General features: G+C 37.0%; 1 protein-coding gene across 1 annotated transcript in view; it reads left to right on the top strand.

The window, feature by feature from the left end:
- The first annotated feature begins 535 nt into the window (after positions 1 to 535).
- Positions 536 to 20927, top strand: part of PI4K2B (phosphatidylinositol 4-kinase type 2 beta) — a 32343-nt gene continuing 11951 nt past the window's right edge. Inside the window, exons 1-7 of the mRNA XM_010991056.3 lie at positions 536 to 1006; positions 9584 to 9720; positions 11339 to 11539; positions 12182 to 12313; positions 13920 to 14073; positions 15686 to 15747; positions 17756 to 17855. Coding sequence (XP_010989358.2) covers positions 700 to 1006; positions 9584 to 9720; positions 11339 to 11539; positions 12182 to 12313; positions 13920 to 14073; positions 15686 to 15747; positions 17756 to 17855 — 1093 coding nt within the window. The 5' untranslated portion in view covers positions 536 to 699. The remainder of the gene's footprint in view (positions 1007 to 9583; positions 9721 to 11338; positions 11540 to 12181; positions 12314 to 13919; positions 14074 to 15685; positions 15748 to 17755; positions 17856 to 20927) is intronic.

Genomic DNA, 20927 nt, shown 5'->3' with positions numbered 1-20927 from the left:
GACGAAATCAAATCTCAAATAAGTAGGAAGAAGGAAATAATAAAGAGCAAAAGTCAATTAAGTAGAGAACAGATAATCAATGGAATCATAAGATGGCTTTTTGAAAAAATTAAAAATTTGAGTAAACTTCTAGCTAGATTAGTCAGAAGAAGAGAAAGAAAATGCAAACTCCCAGTATCAGGAATGTCTGAAAAATGACAAGGTCCTGGCCCTCATGAACTTCTGACAGGGAAACGAATGTTAAACAGTCATACAAGAAAATATATAGGCATAGGTTGTGGTAAACTAGGAGACAATTCTGCAGGGAGGGAGGGGCCGACCTGGGTTGGAGAGGGACACCTCTGCAGAGGTAAGTTAACTTCTCCCACCCTAGCGCTCCGCGAGGAGTAACAGCACCCCCGCGTCTTCCAGGTCCCTGGAAGGCAGGTGCGCCCCCGCCCTGCGCGCCGCGTCCCCCGCTCCCACCCCGCCCCCGCCCCCGCCGCCCCGGCCCTTCCGCGCAGGCGCGGGGTTGGCGCGAGGTGGGGCGCGGCTGGCGGCCGGGCCGGGTAACCGCCCCGCGGGCGCCAAGCGGGACAGCGCGCAAGTGAGGGGCCTTCGCTCGGACCCAGCGGCTCCGGTCCTCCGTGATGCCGAGGCCAGACCCGTACGCCCGGCTTCTCTGAGCGGGTCTCGTCCCGGAGGGCACCGAGGGAGGCCATGGCGGAGCCCTTGGAGCCCGGGAGGCAGGCATCCGCGGGCGGCGGGAGCCTGGAGGAGGAGGACGACGAGGAGCGGGAGCCGCTGCTGCCGCGGATCGCCTGGGCCGAGCCGCGGAAGAGCGCGCCGGGGAGTGCCGTGAGGCAGGTGAAGGCTGCCGGGGACGAGGGCGCGGCCTCCCGTGGCCAGGCCAGCGACGAGGAACTGCTGCTCCGGCCTGGGGATGCGTCTCCCTCCCCTTCCCTGGGTTTGGGGCGCCTCCGGAGCTCGCCCACCGACCTGGATCGGAACCGCCCCGTGGGTTCAGGTGCGACCCGGCTCATCCCTTTTTCCGCGCCTTTCCTGAGCGCCTGTCGCCGCCGCCGCTCAGCCCCCCATTCACGCGCCTCCTCGAGTCCCTGCCCCCTGCTCCATTCTCCGTCTCCGCTAGCCCTTGCCTGCTGGCAAAGGCTGTCCGCCAGGTATCCCGGCCGGCGCACAGGCCAGGGGCCAGCCCCTGCTCACACCTTGGACGCCTAGCCTTTCTCTTCTGCTCCCGGGTTTACTCGCATCTTTTCCGGGGGCTACATGCCACTTCACCCAAGGCCCAGGGTTGTCATTAAACTCTGATCCTTGAGGCCTCCCCTAAAAGCGAGCCTAAACTTTTGGGATCAGACAGGAAACTTAACACTAAAATAACGTAAGTTGTTTGCTCAAGTTTGGACTTGAGTTTTGGATTAAGAACACTGAACTATCAAGAAAGTTCCCCGAGAGTTTGCAAGGTGGATGCCAGCTGAGAGAGGGAAAGCAAGAATATCCGGTTGCCACTGGGACACGTTTCAAAAACTTTTAAAATAAAATGTTGTAGTGACGTTAGCCAGAGCGGGCAGAGGCAGTTAAATTTCCGTACCTGCCCTCTCTCTTGCAAAGTTTTCTTTCTTGAGTCATTTATACTTTTATACTTTACAAAGGAAAAACCTTTTCACTGTTGAGCAGACTGACAATATCAGGTGAAAAAGAGGGTATTTGAAATGATGTTGAGAGTAAAATTTAGGCATTTGACTGCAGGCATGGATATTTGTTGATAAATCCAGTTTATTTGGCATAGTGGAGTCCAATTAGGCTAATTTGATAGTAAAATAGAATAGCGTTGTAAGAGTCCTAGGTAGAGATGAAACAGGCTAGATGTAAAATGATCGTAACACCTTCTTGCTGGTGGTAAGGGTGGTTTAAATGAGGTGATGCGTGCACTGTGCCTGGAACATCAGTCCATGCATGACAGCATAAAGACAAGGCACAGAAAATGTAGTTTCCATTAATGCTGCTTAGTTTTTCTGGAGTCCTTAGATTTTACATGTTCTGCTACTAGTACACTAATAGGCCTTCTACAATTTAAAGAACTTTGGGTAGAATAAGTTATTCTAGTTGTAGTTGGACTTACAGTCAAACATTCTAGAGTGAATAAACCAGAGAGGCCCGCAGGAAGTGGACTTTAATGAATAAAGCTTTAGCAAATTGGTCTGACATACAGGTTGGCTAGCTACCATTATAATGTTAGCTTTTGGATGCATAGACAGTACAACATTTAACATGAAGATGGAACCAGATCACAAACAGATCCACAGTCACCTAGCTACATCGATAATCTGGGTTTGTATTACCTAGAATTCTGGTTTGTGAAGTAACTAAGATCCTAGCTTGCCCTTTGCTACTCCAAATTTACCTATGTAGCTAGATTTTAAAAGAGTCTAAAACCTTGAAATTGCATTTATTCTATGAAAGTTGGGTTTTGTAGACAAATGATATTAAGGCTAGAAAAGGTAAAAGGGGGGGTAGAATATAATATTCAGAATACAAAATGGATTTTATTAGAATTCCAGCCTTTTAAAATTGTGATAACTTATTTATATCAGACTTTACAGTTTGCTAAGATCTTTTTTCATATATTTCATTAATTCTCACAACAGCACAGCAAGTTAGCTGTTATTCACCCTTATGCTGGGTATGAGGATTAAAACTGACTAAAACTGTAATAAGTAGTAGCTGATAAACTTAAGAGGTAAACCGAAGTCAAGATCCAGGAAGTGGTAAAGCCTGGACTGAGCTTTGTTCTTTCACATCCTGCATTTTTTCCATTTTGCTGTAGATCTGCAAGTGTTTCAAAATTAACTTCTGTTTACTTATTATGGAGGCTTTATTTTTAATGGATTTAAAAATAGTTTTGAATTGTAAAACTATTTTTAAAATTTCAAACCATTCTCCTAAAATTTCATGATTTTTTTAACCTGATAATTAAGTTTAGTTATTTTTTAATGAGTCCATTAACTTCCTTTGTCCTTTACCACCAATTTCCATGAAGCCAACTTCTCTAGTTCCAAGAAATTCTTACCTTTCGATTAATACTAACATCATTTACGATGCTTAACTATTTTGTTTATGTGAACAGGAGCTATATGTACTTTAGCCAGTGGAAGAATGTCATGTCTGTTATCTTTACTTGAACAAAGCATGTGACAAAGTCTAGAACCAGCATAAACCATAGTATTGTTGGATCAGTGTCAAAGTAGAAGGATTAGTGGCATTTCTAGATCTAGCTGTCATTTTAATCAGTGAGTTGGAGGGTAGTGAAGTTGATAATAGTTAATACCCACAAAACAGTACCTGCAGGGCATAGTTCTGTGCATTTCACATGTATTAATTTATAACCAACTCCATGAAGTGAGCACTGTTTTTTATTCTCACTTTAACGAAGTGCAGAGAGGTGAAGTGACTTCTTCAAGGTCCCAGTTAATACAAACCAGAAGCACTTACCAATTTTGTTGGAGAGCCTGACAATTAGAGAATGGCATTAGAATTCACAAAGAGCTACCAAAGTAAAAGAAAGTGTGTATTTATTGATTCATGGTGGCTTAAAAATGTACAAACAAAATAAAATCATTTAAAAGTAAGGAAGAAAGATGAGAGTGGGAAATTAGGATAATGGAATAAATGAGATGGAGGCCAGAATAAGAGTGCACAAAATGTTCATCACACACTTGGTATAGGCAGCCCACAAATTTGACTTTTAAGATTACTGAGCAGCCTACTTGAGAGAAACACAGTCACTGTGTTCCTAAAGTTAAAACAGACTGATTATTTGAACAAAAACAAAACTGAGATTAACCTGTTGTGTATCCTTTTGGAGAAGAGACTGTATGCTAGGTAATATATTTGTAATACAAGTGATGAATTTCATAGGAGTTTTTCTTAAAACTTCCCTGAAGTTCATTTCAGTAGAAGTAATTCTAGTGGGTGGTGCTGTCAGTATTGCTGGGTCTAGATTCAATATGCTGATAACCTGGCTAAATTTAGAGGGAAGTACTAGACAAGTAGATACCCCATGGATCTTGACAGTCCTCCATAGCTGAGCTTTTGAGAGGTAGTGAGCAGCAGTGTGATGGAGATTATTCCTCAAGCAGTAATTAGGACACACGTATTCTTTGTTTTCCATCTGCTGCAGAGACCCATCATTCAGCAGATGTTTCAGTGCCTACTTGGTGCTAGTGGAAATCGAGGCCATGGGGAAACTGGTGGCCAGATGTCAAATGGTTGTCCAGTCACCAGCCTTGTCCCCACGTAACATTGTAACCAAACAGTTCTAATAGAGGATATATATGCTTGGATGGGGAAAGCTGAAGGTTCCGTTGAGCTGTGCTGTGGACCTGGGGGCCAGGGAAGATTTAGCAGAGGAAGTATCCAATTTGAGACTTGAAAATGAATAGCACTGGAACCCCTGAGGCAGGGGTTAAGATCACCAGACTTGTGAGCCAGCTACTTTTCTTTTTAGAAAATATTTTGGCCAGTGGGTAAGATTTATTCATTTTGATTTATTTATTTGAAATGAGAACTTGATAAGTTACCATGCAACTTTATAAAATTAAATATAAAAGGTTATAAGTGGGTTCTCAATCCATTTTCAGTTTCTACTTACCAAAGGATCAGTAATAATCCTTAAGTGTGGTTAAAATTTTGTTAATAAGTAATTCTCAAATTTATTGAGGGCCTACCATGTGCCAGGTACAGTTTTAAGCACTTGGCATATATCACGGGACAAAACAAAGATCTCTGCCCTCCTGGTACTTAGATCATTCTGTTATAGCATTGCAAGTGTTCAGATGGAGTTGAAGGATGGATAAGACTCAGCCATAGGAAGGAAACTTGGCATATATATCAGAACAGCATGGGCAAAGTTTCAGAGGGTGGACTGGATGTCTTGTGAAAAGAGAGGAGCTTGAATAGAACTGGAACTTGACTAGAAGGCCACTGCTGCTTCTGAGAGGAGTCCCAAAGGATATTTACAGAGGTAGAACTGAGATTCTCCTTAGAAAATTTGAATATTTTTTGATACAGAGTCAAATCAAAATCTCATAGTTTATTTCTTAAAAGGGGTGAAATTAATTTTAACTGAAAAAATGTTAAAGAAAATACAGGTAATTAAGCCCCTCAGCTATTAAAAACCAAACCAATGACAACAAACCTTCAAACCAGATTGCTACAGCACTTGTGTCCTGAAGTGGCATAACTTTAGTATGTGTTCTCCAAATTTAAACTCATTGCTGAATGTACATTTAAGTGACTAAAACAAAGAAATCTGTAGAATGTATTTGTGAGTTAAAAGTCAGAAAGAAGAATCATCTACTGAAAAATAATTACTTGGATTTTAGAATAGTTGTATATAGTTTTGTTTTGTCTTCTGGCTGTAATTAGATAGAAACAGTTGTCCTTTAATTGCCTTTCTGGATTGTGATGGTAAATCCAGGCTATCTTCAGAGAATGCCAGTTTTCATTTATCCAAAAGAGTTGCTCAATAAGGGACCAGGTAAAGAAAAAGGGATTGAGAACATCCTGACTGATTTTGTAGGAATGGTCCTGATCTGATTTTGGTTGAAGCTGAATTATTAAGTATTCAGAGTATGATCCTGGGCTCCAGGAGAGTAACAAAGGCAGGTTCTCTGATGAACTCATAAAGCTTAACCCATAAAGCAATTTGATAACATCTGATACTAACGTCAAAGTCTGCACGTAGTTTCCAAAAGAACTGCCCAAGTGCATGTTGGGAGAGGCCAAGAGTGGTCCAAGAGTTTAGCCATTTCAGTATAAGTTAGTAGTATGCCAGGACTCCTAAACGACAAGTGTAATGCTAGAGTGCTCTTTTTTTCGTATAGTGTCAGGACTGAGAGATGTCTCTATTCTCTGCAATGGGTTGCTTGATTCTGGAGACTGTATTTTAAGGAAGCACATTGAAAAGCTGAGGCATGAAACAGGAGGGCAACTTGGATGCTGAAAAGCCTGAAAATACTTCCATATGGAAGGAGGCAGAGAATAGAGGAGACTTAGGGAACCATGAAATGATCTTCAGCTATTTGAAGGGCCATCCCTGGGAAGAGAGGAGTAAGTACTTTTGTTTTACTCCAGATGGCAGGTCTAGGGCATTGGTTTAAACTGCAGGAGAACCAATTTCTGAAGAAGAAACAAGTTTATATTTGTTTTCAAACAAGCGAAACATTAAAAAAGTGATCAACACAACATTGTAAAATGACTATAACTCAATAAAAAAATGTTAAAAAAAAAAAAAAGGAGTGATCTCTCTTTGAAAATGTTTAAACATTGGCCCAAAGACCACCTGCTGATGGTGAATTATAGAAAGTGTACCAGAACTGGGAGCAAAGTTGAAATAAATAACTTTTCAGATTCTTCCTTGGCGTTAAGAGCCCTGACCTAGAAGAACTATCACTTGACTAATGATGATGATTATTGGCACAACTTGGCACATAAATAATACTATATTTATTCATTTAAATGTTTGCTAAGAACCTGCCAAATGCTGAGCCCTCTTCCAGGTGCTAGGGATACACAGTGAACAAGAAAGACAGAGTTTCTCCCTTCATTCTTATGAATTTCCATGGAATAGATAATAATGATTTGGAATAAGCGTATCAGTTGTATAGACATAGTTATTTATTCTTTTAAGTATGCCCAAGGGCCTTTTTTCTAGTATTTTTCTCACCACAAAATTTTAAAAGTTAGTAGATAGTAGTCTTAATTTATGTCTGAATTAAAGCAAATTTTAAATTAAGGAAAGGTTATAGTTTGAATTTTCAAAAGATTGAATACATGTAATAGCATTTAAATGCCTTTCAAAGTAAAATGTGAATAACTTTTGGCTTGTCTACCACTTTTTTCCTACCACTTTAAATGATCAGTTATTAATTCCACAAATGTTTATTGAGTGCCTCTTATGTTCCAGGAATTGTAAAAGTTCTGGTCATATACCAGTGAAAGAAATCCATATCTTCTTGGAGCTGAGAAAATAAATAAGTTATTTAATATGTTAGGTGATAAGTGCTAACCAGAAAAATAAAATGCAGGCTAGGGAAGATTGGGTAGGGTCTTGGGGGCCAGTATAAGGACTTGGACTTTTTTTTCTGAGTGAGGTGGAAAAACACTGGGCTGTTTTGTACAAAAGAGTGACATGATCTGACTTACATTTGAATAGGATGACTATAGCTTCTCTGTTGAGTATGGGGAGGGCATGGCTGAGTATAGGGAGGAGACCAGTTAGGAGACTTTGGCAACAATCTAGGCTAGAGTTGATAATGACTTTAATCACACAGAAGGAATGGAGATGGCAAGAGGTGGTTAGATTTAGGATATCTATTTAAAGTAGAGCCACACAACTTACTGATGGATTGGATGTGGGAGAAGAGAGTGAGATCATGGATGATTCCAAGGTTTTTGGCAAGAGCAACTGGAGATTTGGAGTTGCCAGTAACTGAAATAGGGATACTGGGAGTGAAGCAGTCAAGAGGAAATGCGGACTGGAGTTTGGGGTAGTAAAGTTTGAGTTGTCTACTAAAACATCCAAGTTGAGATGCTGAGTACAGTAGTCAGGGGTTCAGGGCAGAAATCCAGGCTTGAGGTACAAATCTGGGAGTCGTCAGTGCTTATAAGGGAGGGAAGAGGACCATGAACAGAGCCTGGGGCATTCCAAAGTTTAGACAGTCAGGGAGATGAAAATGAGTCAGCAAGAGATTGAAAAAGAGGAGCCAATGAAATGGGAAGACAACCTGGAGAAGTGACATCTTGAAAGCCAAGTGAAGAAAATATTTTCAGGAGGAGGGAGTAACCAACAGAATGAAATGGTGGTGTTGGTCAAGGAGGATAAGGTCTGAGGTTGAATTTAGCAAAGTGGAGGTCACTATGTACTCTGACAAAAATTAAATCAGTGGAGTGATCAGGTCAGAGGCTAGATTGAAATGGGTTCAAAAGAAAGTGGGAGAAGGAAAATTGGAGATGGTAAATGTAATTATAGAGCTCTTCTGTTATAAAAGGGAACAAAGAAATGAGGGAGTGTCTAGGGGAACTTTGGGGGCTAAAAGAGATTTGTTTTAAAATGAGAAAAATTACAGCATGCTTTATGTGGTAATGGAAATGTTCCAGCAGAGAGGGAAATAGTGATGCAGGAAAGAATTGCTGAAGAAATGTCCTGGAGTAGTCAGGAAGAGACAGTTTGCTGTATACCAGCAAAGTGGAGTTGATCTCAGAGCTTGGCAGAAGGCAGAGGATGTGGAAGGGCGGTTACGGTGCTGTGCGCTGATGGTAGTTTTTTCTGATTGCTTCTCTTTTCTTCTTGAAATAGGAAGCTGGATCATCTGCTGAGAGGGAAGAAAGGTTAGGAATTTGAGGAGAAGAGAGGGTATGGGATAGTTCTCTGGAAGAGTGGGAATATCTATTTATCAGTCTATTTATAACTCAGGCTGCTTTAACAAAATACCCTAGCCTGGGTAGCTGAAACAACTGACATTTATTTCTCACTGTTCTGGAAGCTGAGGAGTCCAAGATCAGGGCACCAGGGTGACCACGTTCTTGGGAAGGGCTCTCTTCTTGGCTTGCAGTTGGCAGCCTTCTCATTGTTTACTCACTTGGCAGAGGGAGAGAGAGAGAGAGAATGCTCTAATCCCATCATGAGGTCCCCACCCTCTTGGCCTCATCTAAACTTAATTACTTCCCAAAGAATCCATCTCCTTGTATGATCACATTGGGGGGTTAAGGCTTCGGTGTATTTTGGAGAGTCATAAACAGTCTCTAACAGGAATGTGGTATGTTTCCTGGGCAACATGAGGGGCCACCTGAAGTTTGTGGTGATGAACTGAAAGGGAGACACGAGGCATATTGTGTGTGTGTGTGTGTGTGTGTGTGTGTGTGTATGTGTGGGTGTTTGTCTAGTCAGGTTCAGCTCTCTGGGCACAGGCAGAGTCAGCAGAAGGTTGGTTTTTACCAGGTATGGGGCTTTTCCAGGTGACCATGATGCAGGGTGGTGAGGGGAGAGAGTGACTGTATGATGATTAACCATAATGTAAGCTGGCCAAGGAGGGAAGTAGGGACACAAAGTAGGTGAAGACCCTGATGGCATATGGTAGATCAGTGCTATGGGTGCTAGTGGGATGGAAGAGTTTTTGGACTCTGAGTGTGAGAGGGAATGAAGTAGGAAAATAGAAGGTGCTTGAAATGGAAAGTATGGAGAAGTTGCAGGTGTTGGGAATGACAGGTCTGAAGAAGGACTACAGACAGAGGCTGAGGCAGGATGAAGAACACAGTCACTGGGAGGGTATTAGTGTGATTATTTCAACCGAGGAGATCTTCTTTCCCAAGTGGCATTATTTGAAGCTTGAAGTGGGGTTAGAGAAAAAAAAAGGAGCATCAAACCAGCCCATAACAATACATTTTCTGTACCTAAATGTCTTAATGCTAATAACCTAATCCAATATCACAGGTCCATATCACGGGCATTCTCATAACTGGTCTTTCTTCTTCATGTTCTGTATTAACATTAATTTTCTTAATGCAATAATTGTTGATTCTTCAGAGTTGAATACATTTTTGGATGATCCAGAATTTGCTGATATTATATTGAAAGCAGAGCAAGCAATAGAATTTGGAGTTTTTCCAGAAAGAATCTCTCAAGGTTCAAGTGGAAGTTACTTTGTGAAGGATCCTAAGAGGGTGAGAATTTCCCAGACCTACTATATGTAACAGACATTTTGGAAAACACTAATTTAAATGTGAAGTCATTGTGAGTTTCTGAAAATATTTTCCTAATAAATCTGATTGCACCTTCTTTTCAGAAATAAATGTCAGTTTATTTTTAACTAAAGGACTCTACTGTTTAAAAATAGAGCTATTCATTTTAAGTCATAGTTTTCTGTTTCATTAATAATATGGTTTCAAGTATTTATTGAATGTTAACATTCAGCTGTAGATTTGTTGGGTTTATATTCACAAGTCCTTTCCTTACAGTAACCAAGCAGAGTAGAAGTTTAAACTTTCAGAACCTTTTTAATATCATTTCAAAGTGCTTGATTTTTTTTTCAAAGATTTATTTTACCTTCAGAACATTTTTTCCCAGCATTATAACAGAAGGAGCCTGGGCAGTCTGAAGTTTGAAGGCACTGGAATGTGACAAAGTGAAATGAACCAAAGTATAATTCTAAGGCAGAAAGGAAAAGTTGATATGGGATTTTGTTCTACTTTGTCTAGAATTTTTCAAAAATATGTATTATCATTTCTAAAAGCTTTCTGAATGATGCATAGCCAGCAGTTCTTTTTTCAGGAGAAAAAAGATGATAATTTCATCCAAATATTTTTTGCAAAGACTGAAGTTGTATTTTAAAACATAGTCTTTTTTGAAATTTAAATATATATGGAGATAATGTTAAGTTCCAAGTTTGATTTCTTAATTTGTTTTTGTTGACTTTTTCATTAGTGACTCAGACTTTATTGCATTTATAAAACAATCATATACTTACAATAAGATTTTTATTTCTTGTCTGAGGATAATTTAGCTTCTAAACTTAATATGAATATATTTTATCAGATCAGTAATAAAGATTATAGACTTTAGACATCCATGAGCAGTTTTTTAAAGAGGAGTTTATTTAAAATTAGTTCATAAAAAAAAAAAACTGGAAAAATTTAGGGTGGGAGAATCTGACAACATAGATGTCCCTAGATTCTGTCATTATGACTGTATTTTAGAGATGACTTTTTGTCATTGGATTTACTCATTTAACAAATACTTGAATGCCTACTGTGTACAAGCTGCTGTTCTGAGTACTCAGGATATAGCCCTACCAAAGAAAGTCCTTGCCCTTTTAGAATGTACATCTACTGGGGAAAGTAGACAGTAAATAAACATAGAGTTTAGATATTTAATAGATATTGAATAATAATACTGTTTGACCTAGATCAGTGGGTTTTCAAACATTTTAAAATCAGTGGAACCCTTTCTTAACTAGGAAGTCCAGTAACGTAAAACAGGTAAAATCAGAGTCGATCTGGTTAAGTGGCATGGGGTCTTAGAGCCCTGCTCACACCTTTTCTCTCACCTTCCCTAGGGTTTCTCAGAGCACAGTTTGAAAACCATTAGGCCAGAGGATTATTGATTTTAGGTTATGAATGAGAATGAGTGTAAAACTGTAATTGGAACTAAACCTCTTAATAGTTAAGGGTTATGCCCAAATCTGTGGTAGAAAAAAGTAGAAAAAGATCAGAATGCATTTTATGGATTATTATCTCTGTATATTAAAAGTCTAATAAAATTTCTCCCTTTTCTCCCCTATAGAACATCATTGGTGTGTTTAAACCTAAATCGGAAGAGCCTTATGGTCAGCTGAATCCGAAATGGACCAAATATGTTCACAAGGTGTGCTGCCCTTGCTGCTTCGGCAGAGGCTGCCTGCTTCCTAATCAGGGATACCTTTCCGAAGCTGGCGCCTCCCTCGTGGATGAAAAGCTTCACCTGGGCATTGTACCAAAAACAAGGGTAAAGGAGAAATTGTTTTCAGTCATGTACTTCTAATTTACAGCTGCCTTCCCTGTGAACACTTCAGTAATATTTGTAATGACAGAGTCTGAAGTCGCATCCCTTTTTTTGGTAAACCAGAGTCAAGAATGCCTAGTAAGCTGATTCTAGTATAGATCCACAAAATGTCCAGGGGAATATCTCTTGCTCGTGTGAGCTGAGGTGATGCTAATGAAAAGAGGAGAGGGAATTAGCATTTAGAAAGCAGAAAAAAAAAAAAATCAAGGATCTAGAAATTCTGTTGAAGGTAGAGATAACTAATATGCTCAGAAGACTGCTATCTTTTTCTGGTTTGGCCTTTATACATTTTTACTTGAAGATCGCCTCAAAATATTCGTTCCTAATGCCACTTGCTTCTTTCAAGACTTGCTTCTTTCTTCCATTGGTCAGTTTTAGGCTGCCTCTCTGAGAGAGAAATACACGTGTGCTATTTAAGCAACTTTGCAAAATCCCTTATCCTTTCTGTTTTAGATTCTCCAGAGCATTTAGTATAGTATTAAACTTTGCTAGTTTACAGCACTAGAGTGAGTTCCATGGTGTATGTGACTAGAAATACTATAATGCAAATTCTAATAGCCACTTTTCTAAACTGTTCATTTCTAGGTGGTTTGGCTTGTCAGTGAGACATTTAACTACAGTGCAATTGACCGTGCAAAATCTAGAGGCAAAAAGTATGCTTTAGAAAAAGTGCCAAAAGTCGGTAGAAAATTTCATCGGATAGGACTTCCTCCTAAGGTGAGTTACTGTGATGAGCTTTACTTGCAGGGCAGTTCATCACACGTTACCTGAGTTCTGCATGCTAGGCACTGTGTGGTGGGCTGTGGACGTACTGGTAAGAACAGTCTTTCCATCTTCAGGAGCTTATTGTAGCAAGCAGTGATAAAGCTGTCAGGATGGTCATGTGCAGGGAGCTTAGAGAGGTTAGAGGAGGGTGGTCTAACCCAGTTTGGAGGGCTAGGGAATTTCCAAGAAGAGGTTGCTCCTAAGGCTTCATAAAGCAGTGTCTGAAAGTACTAGGTTTTACTCCAAACCTGTTAGCTCTGAGACCTTGGGCAAGTCCCTTACTCTCCAAGCCCCAGTTTCTATAAAACAGAGATAAGAAGAACTACGTCTTTGGGTTGCAAGAATAAAATGAATAAATTTATACAAGTACTTGGTACGTATAGTACCTGGCACATAGTAAATGGTAGTAATTAAGTTTACTCACTGCATATTAGATTTTGTTTTTTCTTATCACTTTAAAGTAAACTTAAGGGATGATTAGCAACTAGCTAAGCAAGGATGGGGAGGGTTAATGAGAAGAGCATTCTAGATAAACATCTAGGCTGTATTATTATTTAAAAAAATATATTTGACCTTCAATTCTGTTGTGTTGTTGTCGCTATACATTTATCTATATAAAAGAATTTGAGTAGGAATACATAGTTAACCTAACTTGTCTTTAATATTGTCCTCTAAGTAAGTAGGAAGTTTGAAAAAATTTACAAGGCCTCTTACTCCTTAGCTACACTGAAATAAGTGTGACTAAAGAAGTATATTATTTCCGTACTTATGAGTACTAGAACTTCATTATAAGTGCTTTAGAGAAGACATTTAGGAAATCATTAAAATTTCATGCCAACAAGGACGTAAAGTGTTATGATAAGAGATAGATTTTCTTTGTGGTGATTTTTTATGAGGCTAGCTAGGTTACCCGTTCATTACCTGTGTGTCCTGTGCTGTATAAATTTGTATTTCCTTCTTTAAAAAATTGTTTAATGTTAACAACTAGTCATTTTAGTGATAGAAAGCCTTATAAAACAGATATATCTTCAAGGAAAGGACTTTTAAAAAAAAACACTATAGAGGTTATGATTAAAGAATTAATTTTTTAAAAAATAAAACTATTTTCTATATTTTATGTTGTAAAAAGAATCCTGAAGTATTACTTCAGTAAGATAACATTGTACTGTTATTAAATAACTAGGATAGGTGTAAAATTTGGTCTTTATAATTAAATTAATTTTAATGAATATTTTTAGAAAATAACATTCTTGTTGAGATTCTCACCTTGAGGGCACATGTGTATTTTCTTTTTAAATTATCCTAAAATAGCTTCTATGCTCCTTGAAAGTCTAAGATTGAGCATTTTTTATTTGCTATGTATTCTTTATGTGATTGTGTAAAATTAGGGTATAGAAATCTTTTTCTGATAAATGTGGTTTATCTAAATTAGTGTTAACTTCTATTTTCTTATTGTGTCTAAATAAAGTATTTTGTGATAACAGTGCTGAGAAATATAAAAAGTAATCCGTTTGTTCTTGTGTGTTTTTTTTTCTAACTGTAATTCTTAACATTATAGATTGGTTCCTTTCAGTTATTTGTTCAAGATTACAAGGAGGCTGAATATTGGCTTAGGAAATTTGAAGCTGACCCTTTGCCCGAGAATGTTAGAAAACAGTTTCAGTCTCAGTTTGAAAGATTAGTTATTTTGGATTACATCATCAGGAACACAGGTACTGAAGTTCTCTCATCTGTTCACTCACATCTTGTTAACTTTTAAACTATATTGAACTCTTGTTTATCCGAATCAAAGACATAAAATTTTGTTGCAGTAATTTGAGGCCACTTTTTCTTTACCTGCTTGAAAAAACAGAGATGTAGTACTGACTCTCCTGGGCAGAATGAATCCTGTTATGGGGATTCTGACTCAGAGTAGGCTTCTGTCCAGGTGCTAGTGGTCAGTTCCTGTCCCTAGAGGGGAGTTTCTTGGCAGCAGGACAAAGCCTGCTGGAAATTGGAAATATTATCTGCATAATATGAATAATTAAAACTTGATTGTATAAATTATTTTAAATGCTTATTTTGACATTAAATGACTGTTAATATAGTCTATAAATACATTAAACTCTTAATTTTTTTTGTGCTGGAAGGGAGCAATGACATAGGTAATCCAAAACAATGATTCCCAAATGTGGGTCCTTGGACAGTCAGAGTCAGTATTATGTGGGCACTTGTTACAAATGCCCACCCCAGACCTACTGAATGTGGGGCCAGCAGTTTGTGTCTTAACAAGTCCTCCAGGTAATTCTGGTGCACTCTGAAGTTTGAGAAACACTAGTTGAAATATTTTTTCATTTATATTAGTTACTGAAAAAGCATTATATACTTTTTTAGATTTACCTTTTTAAATCATATAGTCTTAGGTTAATGTTAAAATTAATGTGGAGTCTGATGGAGTATTACTCAGCCATGAAAAAGAGTGAAATACTGTCATTTGCAGCAACTTGAATGGACCTGAGAATATACTTAGTGAAGTCAGTCAGAGAAAGACAGATATTACATGGTATCATTTAGATGTGGAATCTAAAAAAATAGTACAAATGAATCCATGTACAAAAAAGGAACAGACTCACAGACATAGAAAAAAATACTTAACAGTTACCCAAGGAGAGAGGGAAGTGGGGAGGGGCAAATTAGGAATATGGGATTAACAGATATAAACTACTATACATAATATAGATAAGCAATAAGGATTTACTATATAGCACAGAGAATTATTTTTAATATCTTGTAATAACCTGTAATGGAAAATAATCTGAAAAAAGATATGTCTATATAACCAAGTCACTTTGCTGTACCCCTAAAACTAATACAATATCATAAATCAACTATACTTCAATTAACAAAAAATTGGTGCAGACTCTATCTATCTTCTATATAGATATTAGGTAAAGCCCATTGGGAAATTTGCCTGGTAATAGGGGTAGATGCTTTTTCTTCCTAAGGTGAAGAGAAGTTATCCTTTTTAATTACCTTGACTTAATAGTTCTTGACAGTAATTGTACCTACCTCACAAAGTGGTTATAAGAATTCAATGAATTAATACATGTTAAGCACTTAAAACAATGTCTGGCACAGAATAAATGCTCAATAAATGTTAGCTAACATTTATTGAGTATTTCTTAATCTGTATGTGTTAAATTGGAGCCTTTAATGTGTCAACATGCTACAAAAAACAAGTTAAGGTCTTGACAGTAAAGAGGTGACTAGATTTTTTCCCTTAATATTAAGCTTGATGTCCATAAAAAATGAAGTAACAGATTTTTTGTTTGTTTGTTTTGAAAGACAGGGGAAATGACAATTGGTTAATCAAATATGAAAAGCAGAAACATGAAAAGGAAATTAAGGTAAGGAAATTTTAAATTAATATGTATGTATCTGAATACACACACACTATCAATTTCTGTAAAACATTCCTTCAAGTTAAGTTATTCTTCACTACTTCCTCGTTTCCTTCACTTAGATCCTTGGTTTTTTATCTCTCTTGATGTTTTTATCATTTTTTTCTTTCCTCCCCCTATTCACATTGCATTTTTTATTCTATTTTTAAAATCTCTGTGCAGCCTTAATTTGTATGTTGTATTAGAATAGAAGAATGATATCAGCTCAGTTCTTTTTTAGGGCTTGGAAATTTGTTGTAGAACCACCAGATTTATTTTGCTTTTATGTAATAAAGGCTTCTAGTATTTTTTTGCCAAAGTGTTTATATTTTGCTAATTCACTTCTTTCTGAGTCTTATGACAGAATTACCCAATAAAGTGGAATACGTGTGCTTTACCTGTGAATCATATCCACTGAACTTAAAAAAATATACTTCTGTTTATAAGAAGCAGGTTTTCACACACATAATAGGCTTCAAAGACCCTTAACGCTGTCAAAATGATAGATTTTACATTCACTCCTATGAACTTTGACTCCCCAAGTTCAAATTTCAGATATGTACATAAAAGATACTTTCAGAATAATTTTACTAGTTAAAGCAGTTTATACATTTGAGAAAGTTTTAACCAATTAAGAAAAATTTCTGACATGTTTACAATCTGTGTATTCTAATAATTTAAAGCTATTGTATCCCTGTAAAAAGTTTGTAGTTTTCAGTGTTCATCAAATAAATTTAAAGTTACATATTCATAGTACTCAGCAATAAAAAAAAGAACAAACTTGATGCACATGATAACATGGATGAATCTCAAAATCCTGCTGAGTGAAAGAAGCTATACAAAAGGGGAGGAGATACTATCTGATTCCTTTTATACAAAAATCTAGAAAGTGCAAACTAATCCCTAGTGACAGAAAGCGGCCAGGTTGCCTGTGGTGGGAGGGGACTGCTAAGGGACACAAGGAAACTTCTGGGTGGTTTCGCATCTGTCAGTGCTTCTCAGATTGTATACTTCAATATATAGAGTTTACTGTCTGTAAATTATACCTCAATAAAGTTGTAAATAGAAAAAAAGATAGAAATAAAAATAAAAGGCAGTTACAGCAGAAATGGGTTGAAAATACACATAAAAATATACACATTTATAATAGTTCCTAAATATATTTTATTGGTATATTTTAAGCAGTTGGACTTTACTGAAAACTTTGTTCTTTTGCTCTAAGTATTTTATACATTTTCAGTAAGATAAAATATTTGATATAAACTAGCAGAAACAATCCTGGCATATATCACATGGTCCTTCACTCTAATACTTTTAATTTAAAAATTATTTTTTTCACCTTTTGTTGTTTTGTCTAGGCGACTTAAGAATGGCAAGCATCTGTTTTTAGATAATAGGAATAGATAGTAGGAAGGAGTGAAAATTCTCTTACTCCTGAGGTCTTCGTTTCTGAGAAGAATTTAGAGGTTAGAATTGGCCTACATCCTGTAATCAAGAGTATCTTGAGGTTCCTTCTACTGGACCTTATTATATTTAGCTGTGGTTGTTGGGGAGTTTTATTTAGAAATATTTTGTATTTGAACTAATTATTTCTATGAGACCTGAGGAAATACTTGATTTTAATAAGGTAACTTTGTTGAGATCTTAAAAATACCAGCATTTTGCAAATATACACTTAAGAAATACATCTAACAGCATTTTTTTGTCTTAGTAATTCCAAACCCTCTTCCCCAAAGAGGAAAAAACTTAAAACTATTACTGTATAAATGTGTAATACCAAATTTTAAAAAAAGTGATTATGAAATTTTTACTGAAGACAGTTTCTTCCCTTAAAGGGTAAATTCTTTCTGCCAACTTAATTTTTATAGGCTCTTCAAATAAAATTTGTTTAAACCTCAGTAATTATTGTAAATTTATCTTTTAGAAATGTTCATAAAAATTTTTTTTATCAACAGACTATTTTTCTCCCTTTTAGGAAACAAAATGGACTGATGATAAAGAATCGCTTATTAAAATAGCTGCAATTGATAATGGTCTAGCATTTCCTTTTAAACATCCTGATGAGTGGAGAGCATGTGAGTATTTAGAACCTTCCTTAGATTCTATGGTACCCCGTTTCCAGAACAAGAAGGGAGTGAAATTTATAGATATCAAAACAGCAGAGGGAAGGTTACCGAGTGAAGTCTAATTATTCGTTAGGGCTCAATTCTAGGCACTAGGGATGTGCGCTGCACTCTGTGGGTCTTGCCATGTGTTGTTTCCTTATTTTTGGATGACTATGGTTTTAATTTTTGGGCTTGTGTTAGTCTTGTAAATAAGTTTGATAGCTTTTCAGTTTTTAAATGTATGTAACATGGGAATGATCTATTTTAATATTTTGGTAGAATTTTATTTTAATGTTCTGGGTAGTAGTCACTTCTAAAACAATTTAGGCCTACCTCCTCCTAATAGTGAGTAGTGCTGTGTCTGCCTTATCCGTCTCTTTTATGGTTAATGGTCAGGTTTTCTACATCTTCTTGAGTCAGTTTTAGACATTATTATGTTACTTAAAATTACCCATGTTATCTTGAGTTGTGATTTATGGCTATAAAGTTTTTTTGTAGAATTCTCTTATGATTAAAAAAATATCCTCAAAAATACCCTCTGTGCATATAAAATATTTAGGGGTGAAATGAAATGATATCTGGAATTTGCCTTAAAATATTTAAGTGGAGGGAAAATGGAAATAGATGAAACAAGTTTTGTGAAAATTTTGGGAATAATTGAATTAGGTTATTCAGAATATGGAAGTTCATACTAGTTGTTTTTAATTTTGTGTATGTTTGAAACATGTGTAATAGATTTGTAAACTAATCTCTGTATTCATGACTATGTCTCTTTTAAATTCCTACTGTTTATGAGTGGATTTTTTTTTCAATAGACTTGCCAAGATTTGTCTATTATAAAGAATCGGCCCGTATATATATTTATAAAATTTGTTTTTGCTTTTATCAGATAATTGGCCTTTTATTGATCAGGTTTGCAGTTTGTTTATTTGCTTTTTCTCTTACATTGATTTATGTCTTCCATCATTATTCTTTTCTTCTATTGTGTTCATCCTGTTTTGTTTTCCTGTGCATATTTTTCTAGGTGTCATTGCAAAACCACAGATTGAATAGGTGTTACTCTATCGTTCTACTTTTACATATTCATATTTTAAGACTTTCTTTTTGACAGGAATAATTTAGAAGTATTTTGTTTGGTTTTAAATTTCTAGGTCAGTCGATTTATTTTAAAAAAAGCCATCCATTGTTATTTTCAAGTTTTATTGCTTTATAATCTGTGAATGTAACTATATGAATTCTGCTTCTTGAAATTTGTTAATAATTCTTTTGTAATTTTATATATGGCCAATTTGGAGAACTGTATTTGAAAAGAATGTGTTTGGGCACAAAGTTCTGTATCTCTACTAATTAAAGCTTGTTAGTTGTTAGTCAAATCATATTCTTGACTTACTTTTGACCACTTGATCTGTTAATTTTTGAGAGACAGTGAAAGGTCATTGTGATTGTGATGTCAATTTCTTCTGGCATTTCTGTGCATTTTTTGCTTTGTATTTCACATACATAAAGGCCCAACATTTTATCTTGCTGGTGGCTTGTTCTTTTTATTAGTGTAGAATATATCCCACTTTATCCCTTACAATGTTTTTTGCTTTTCTTATTTCATCTGTTGTAACATTGCTATACCTCATTTCTTTTTTATTAGCATTTACCTGTTTTGTTCTATACTTTCATTTTTAACTTCCATCGTTTTGTTTTAAGTGTATTACAAATGAACAGCTCTTAGCTGGAGATTTTTTTTTACCCAATCTGAGATTCTTTTTTTTTTTTTATAAGCAACAATTCCAAAATTTATATGGAACCATAAAAGACCCCAAATTGCCAAAGCAATCATTTGTAGGTCTTTTTTTTTCTCTTTCTTATTTTTGTTCCCTTTTCTTATGGTTTGATGGTTAGAGAAGTTCCTTTAACATTTGCTGTAAAGCTGGTTTGGTGGTGCTGAAATCTTTCAGCTTTTGTTTATCTGAAGCTTTTGATTTCTCCATCAAATCTGAACCAGAGCCTTGCTGGATTCTTAGTTGTAAGTTTTTCCCTTTCATCATTTTAAATATATCGTGCCACCCTCTTCTGGCCTATAGAGTTTCTGCTGAAAAATCAGCTGATAACCTTATGGGAATTCCCTTGTATGTTATTTGTTGCTTTTCTCTTGCTAATTTTAATATTTTCTCCTTATCCTTAATTTTTGTCAATTTGATTACTATGTACCTTGGTATGTTCCTGTTTGGGTTGATCCTGTGTGGAACTCTCTGAGCTTCCTGGACTTAGGTGACTGGTTCCTTTCCCAAGTTGGGGAAGTTTTTGGTCATTATCTCTTCAAAAATTTTCTCAGATCCATTCGCTCTCTCTTCTCTATCTGGGACCCCTATAATGTGAATATTAGTGCGCTTCATCTTGTCCCAGAGTTCTCTTAAACTATCCTCATTTCTTTTCATTCTTTTTTCTTTTTTCTGTTCTGCAGTAGTGATTTCCAGTAATCTGTCTTCTAGCTCACTGATCCATTCTTTTGCCTCATTTAGTCTAGTCTTGGTTCCTTCTATTGTGTTACTCATTTCAGTGATTTCATTCTTCAACTCTGTTTGGATATTCTTTATATTTTCCAACTCTTTGCTAAGAACTTCACTCTGCGCATCTATACTTCCCTTGAGTTCTCTGAACATCTTCGCCATCATTACTTTAAACTCTTTCTCAGGTAAATTGCGTATTTCCTCATCACTGATTTCTTCCTCTGGGATTTTATCTTGTGCCTCAGGCTGGGAGATATTCCTCTGCCACCTCATGTTGTCTACCTTTCTATTGGTATTTTTAGGCAGGTTAGTTACATTCCTCGACTTTGGAGAGGTGCCTCTCTGTGGGATACATCCTGTGTGTCCCAGCAGTATGCTTCTCTCTGTCACCCAAGGGCCAGTGTCCAGCCTGTCCCAGGGTAGAGTCTGGCCTGTGTTAGTGGACTCCTTCCACAGGCTTTGTGATTATTATTTTCTCATTGCTGGCATCTGCCCCTGGTGGATGAGGCTGGACTAGAGGCTTATGCAGGTTTCCTGGCAG

Source organism: Camelus dromedarius, chromosome 1, assembly GCF_036321535.1.
Source record: "Camelus dromedarius isolate mCamDro1 chromosome 1, mCamDro1.pat, whole genome shotgun sequence".
In the NCBI taxonomy this organism is placed as follows: Eukaryota; Metazoa; Chordata; class Mammalia; order Artiodactyla; family Camelidae; genus Camelus; species Camelus dromedarius.
Note: the sequence above shows the minus strand (reverse complement) of the source record. Positions and strands in the feature narration are given on the sequence as shown.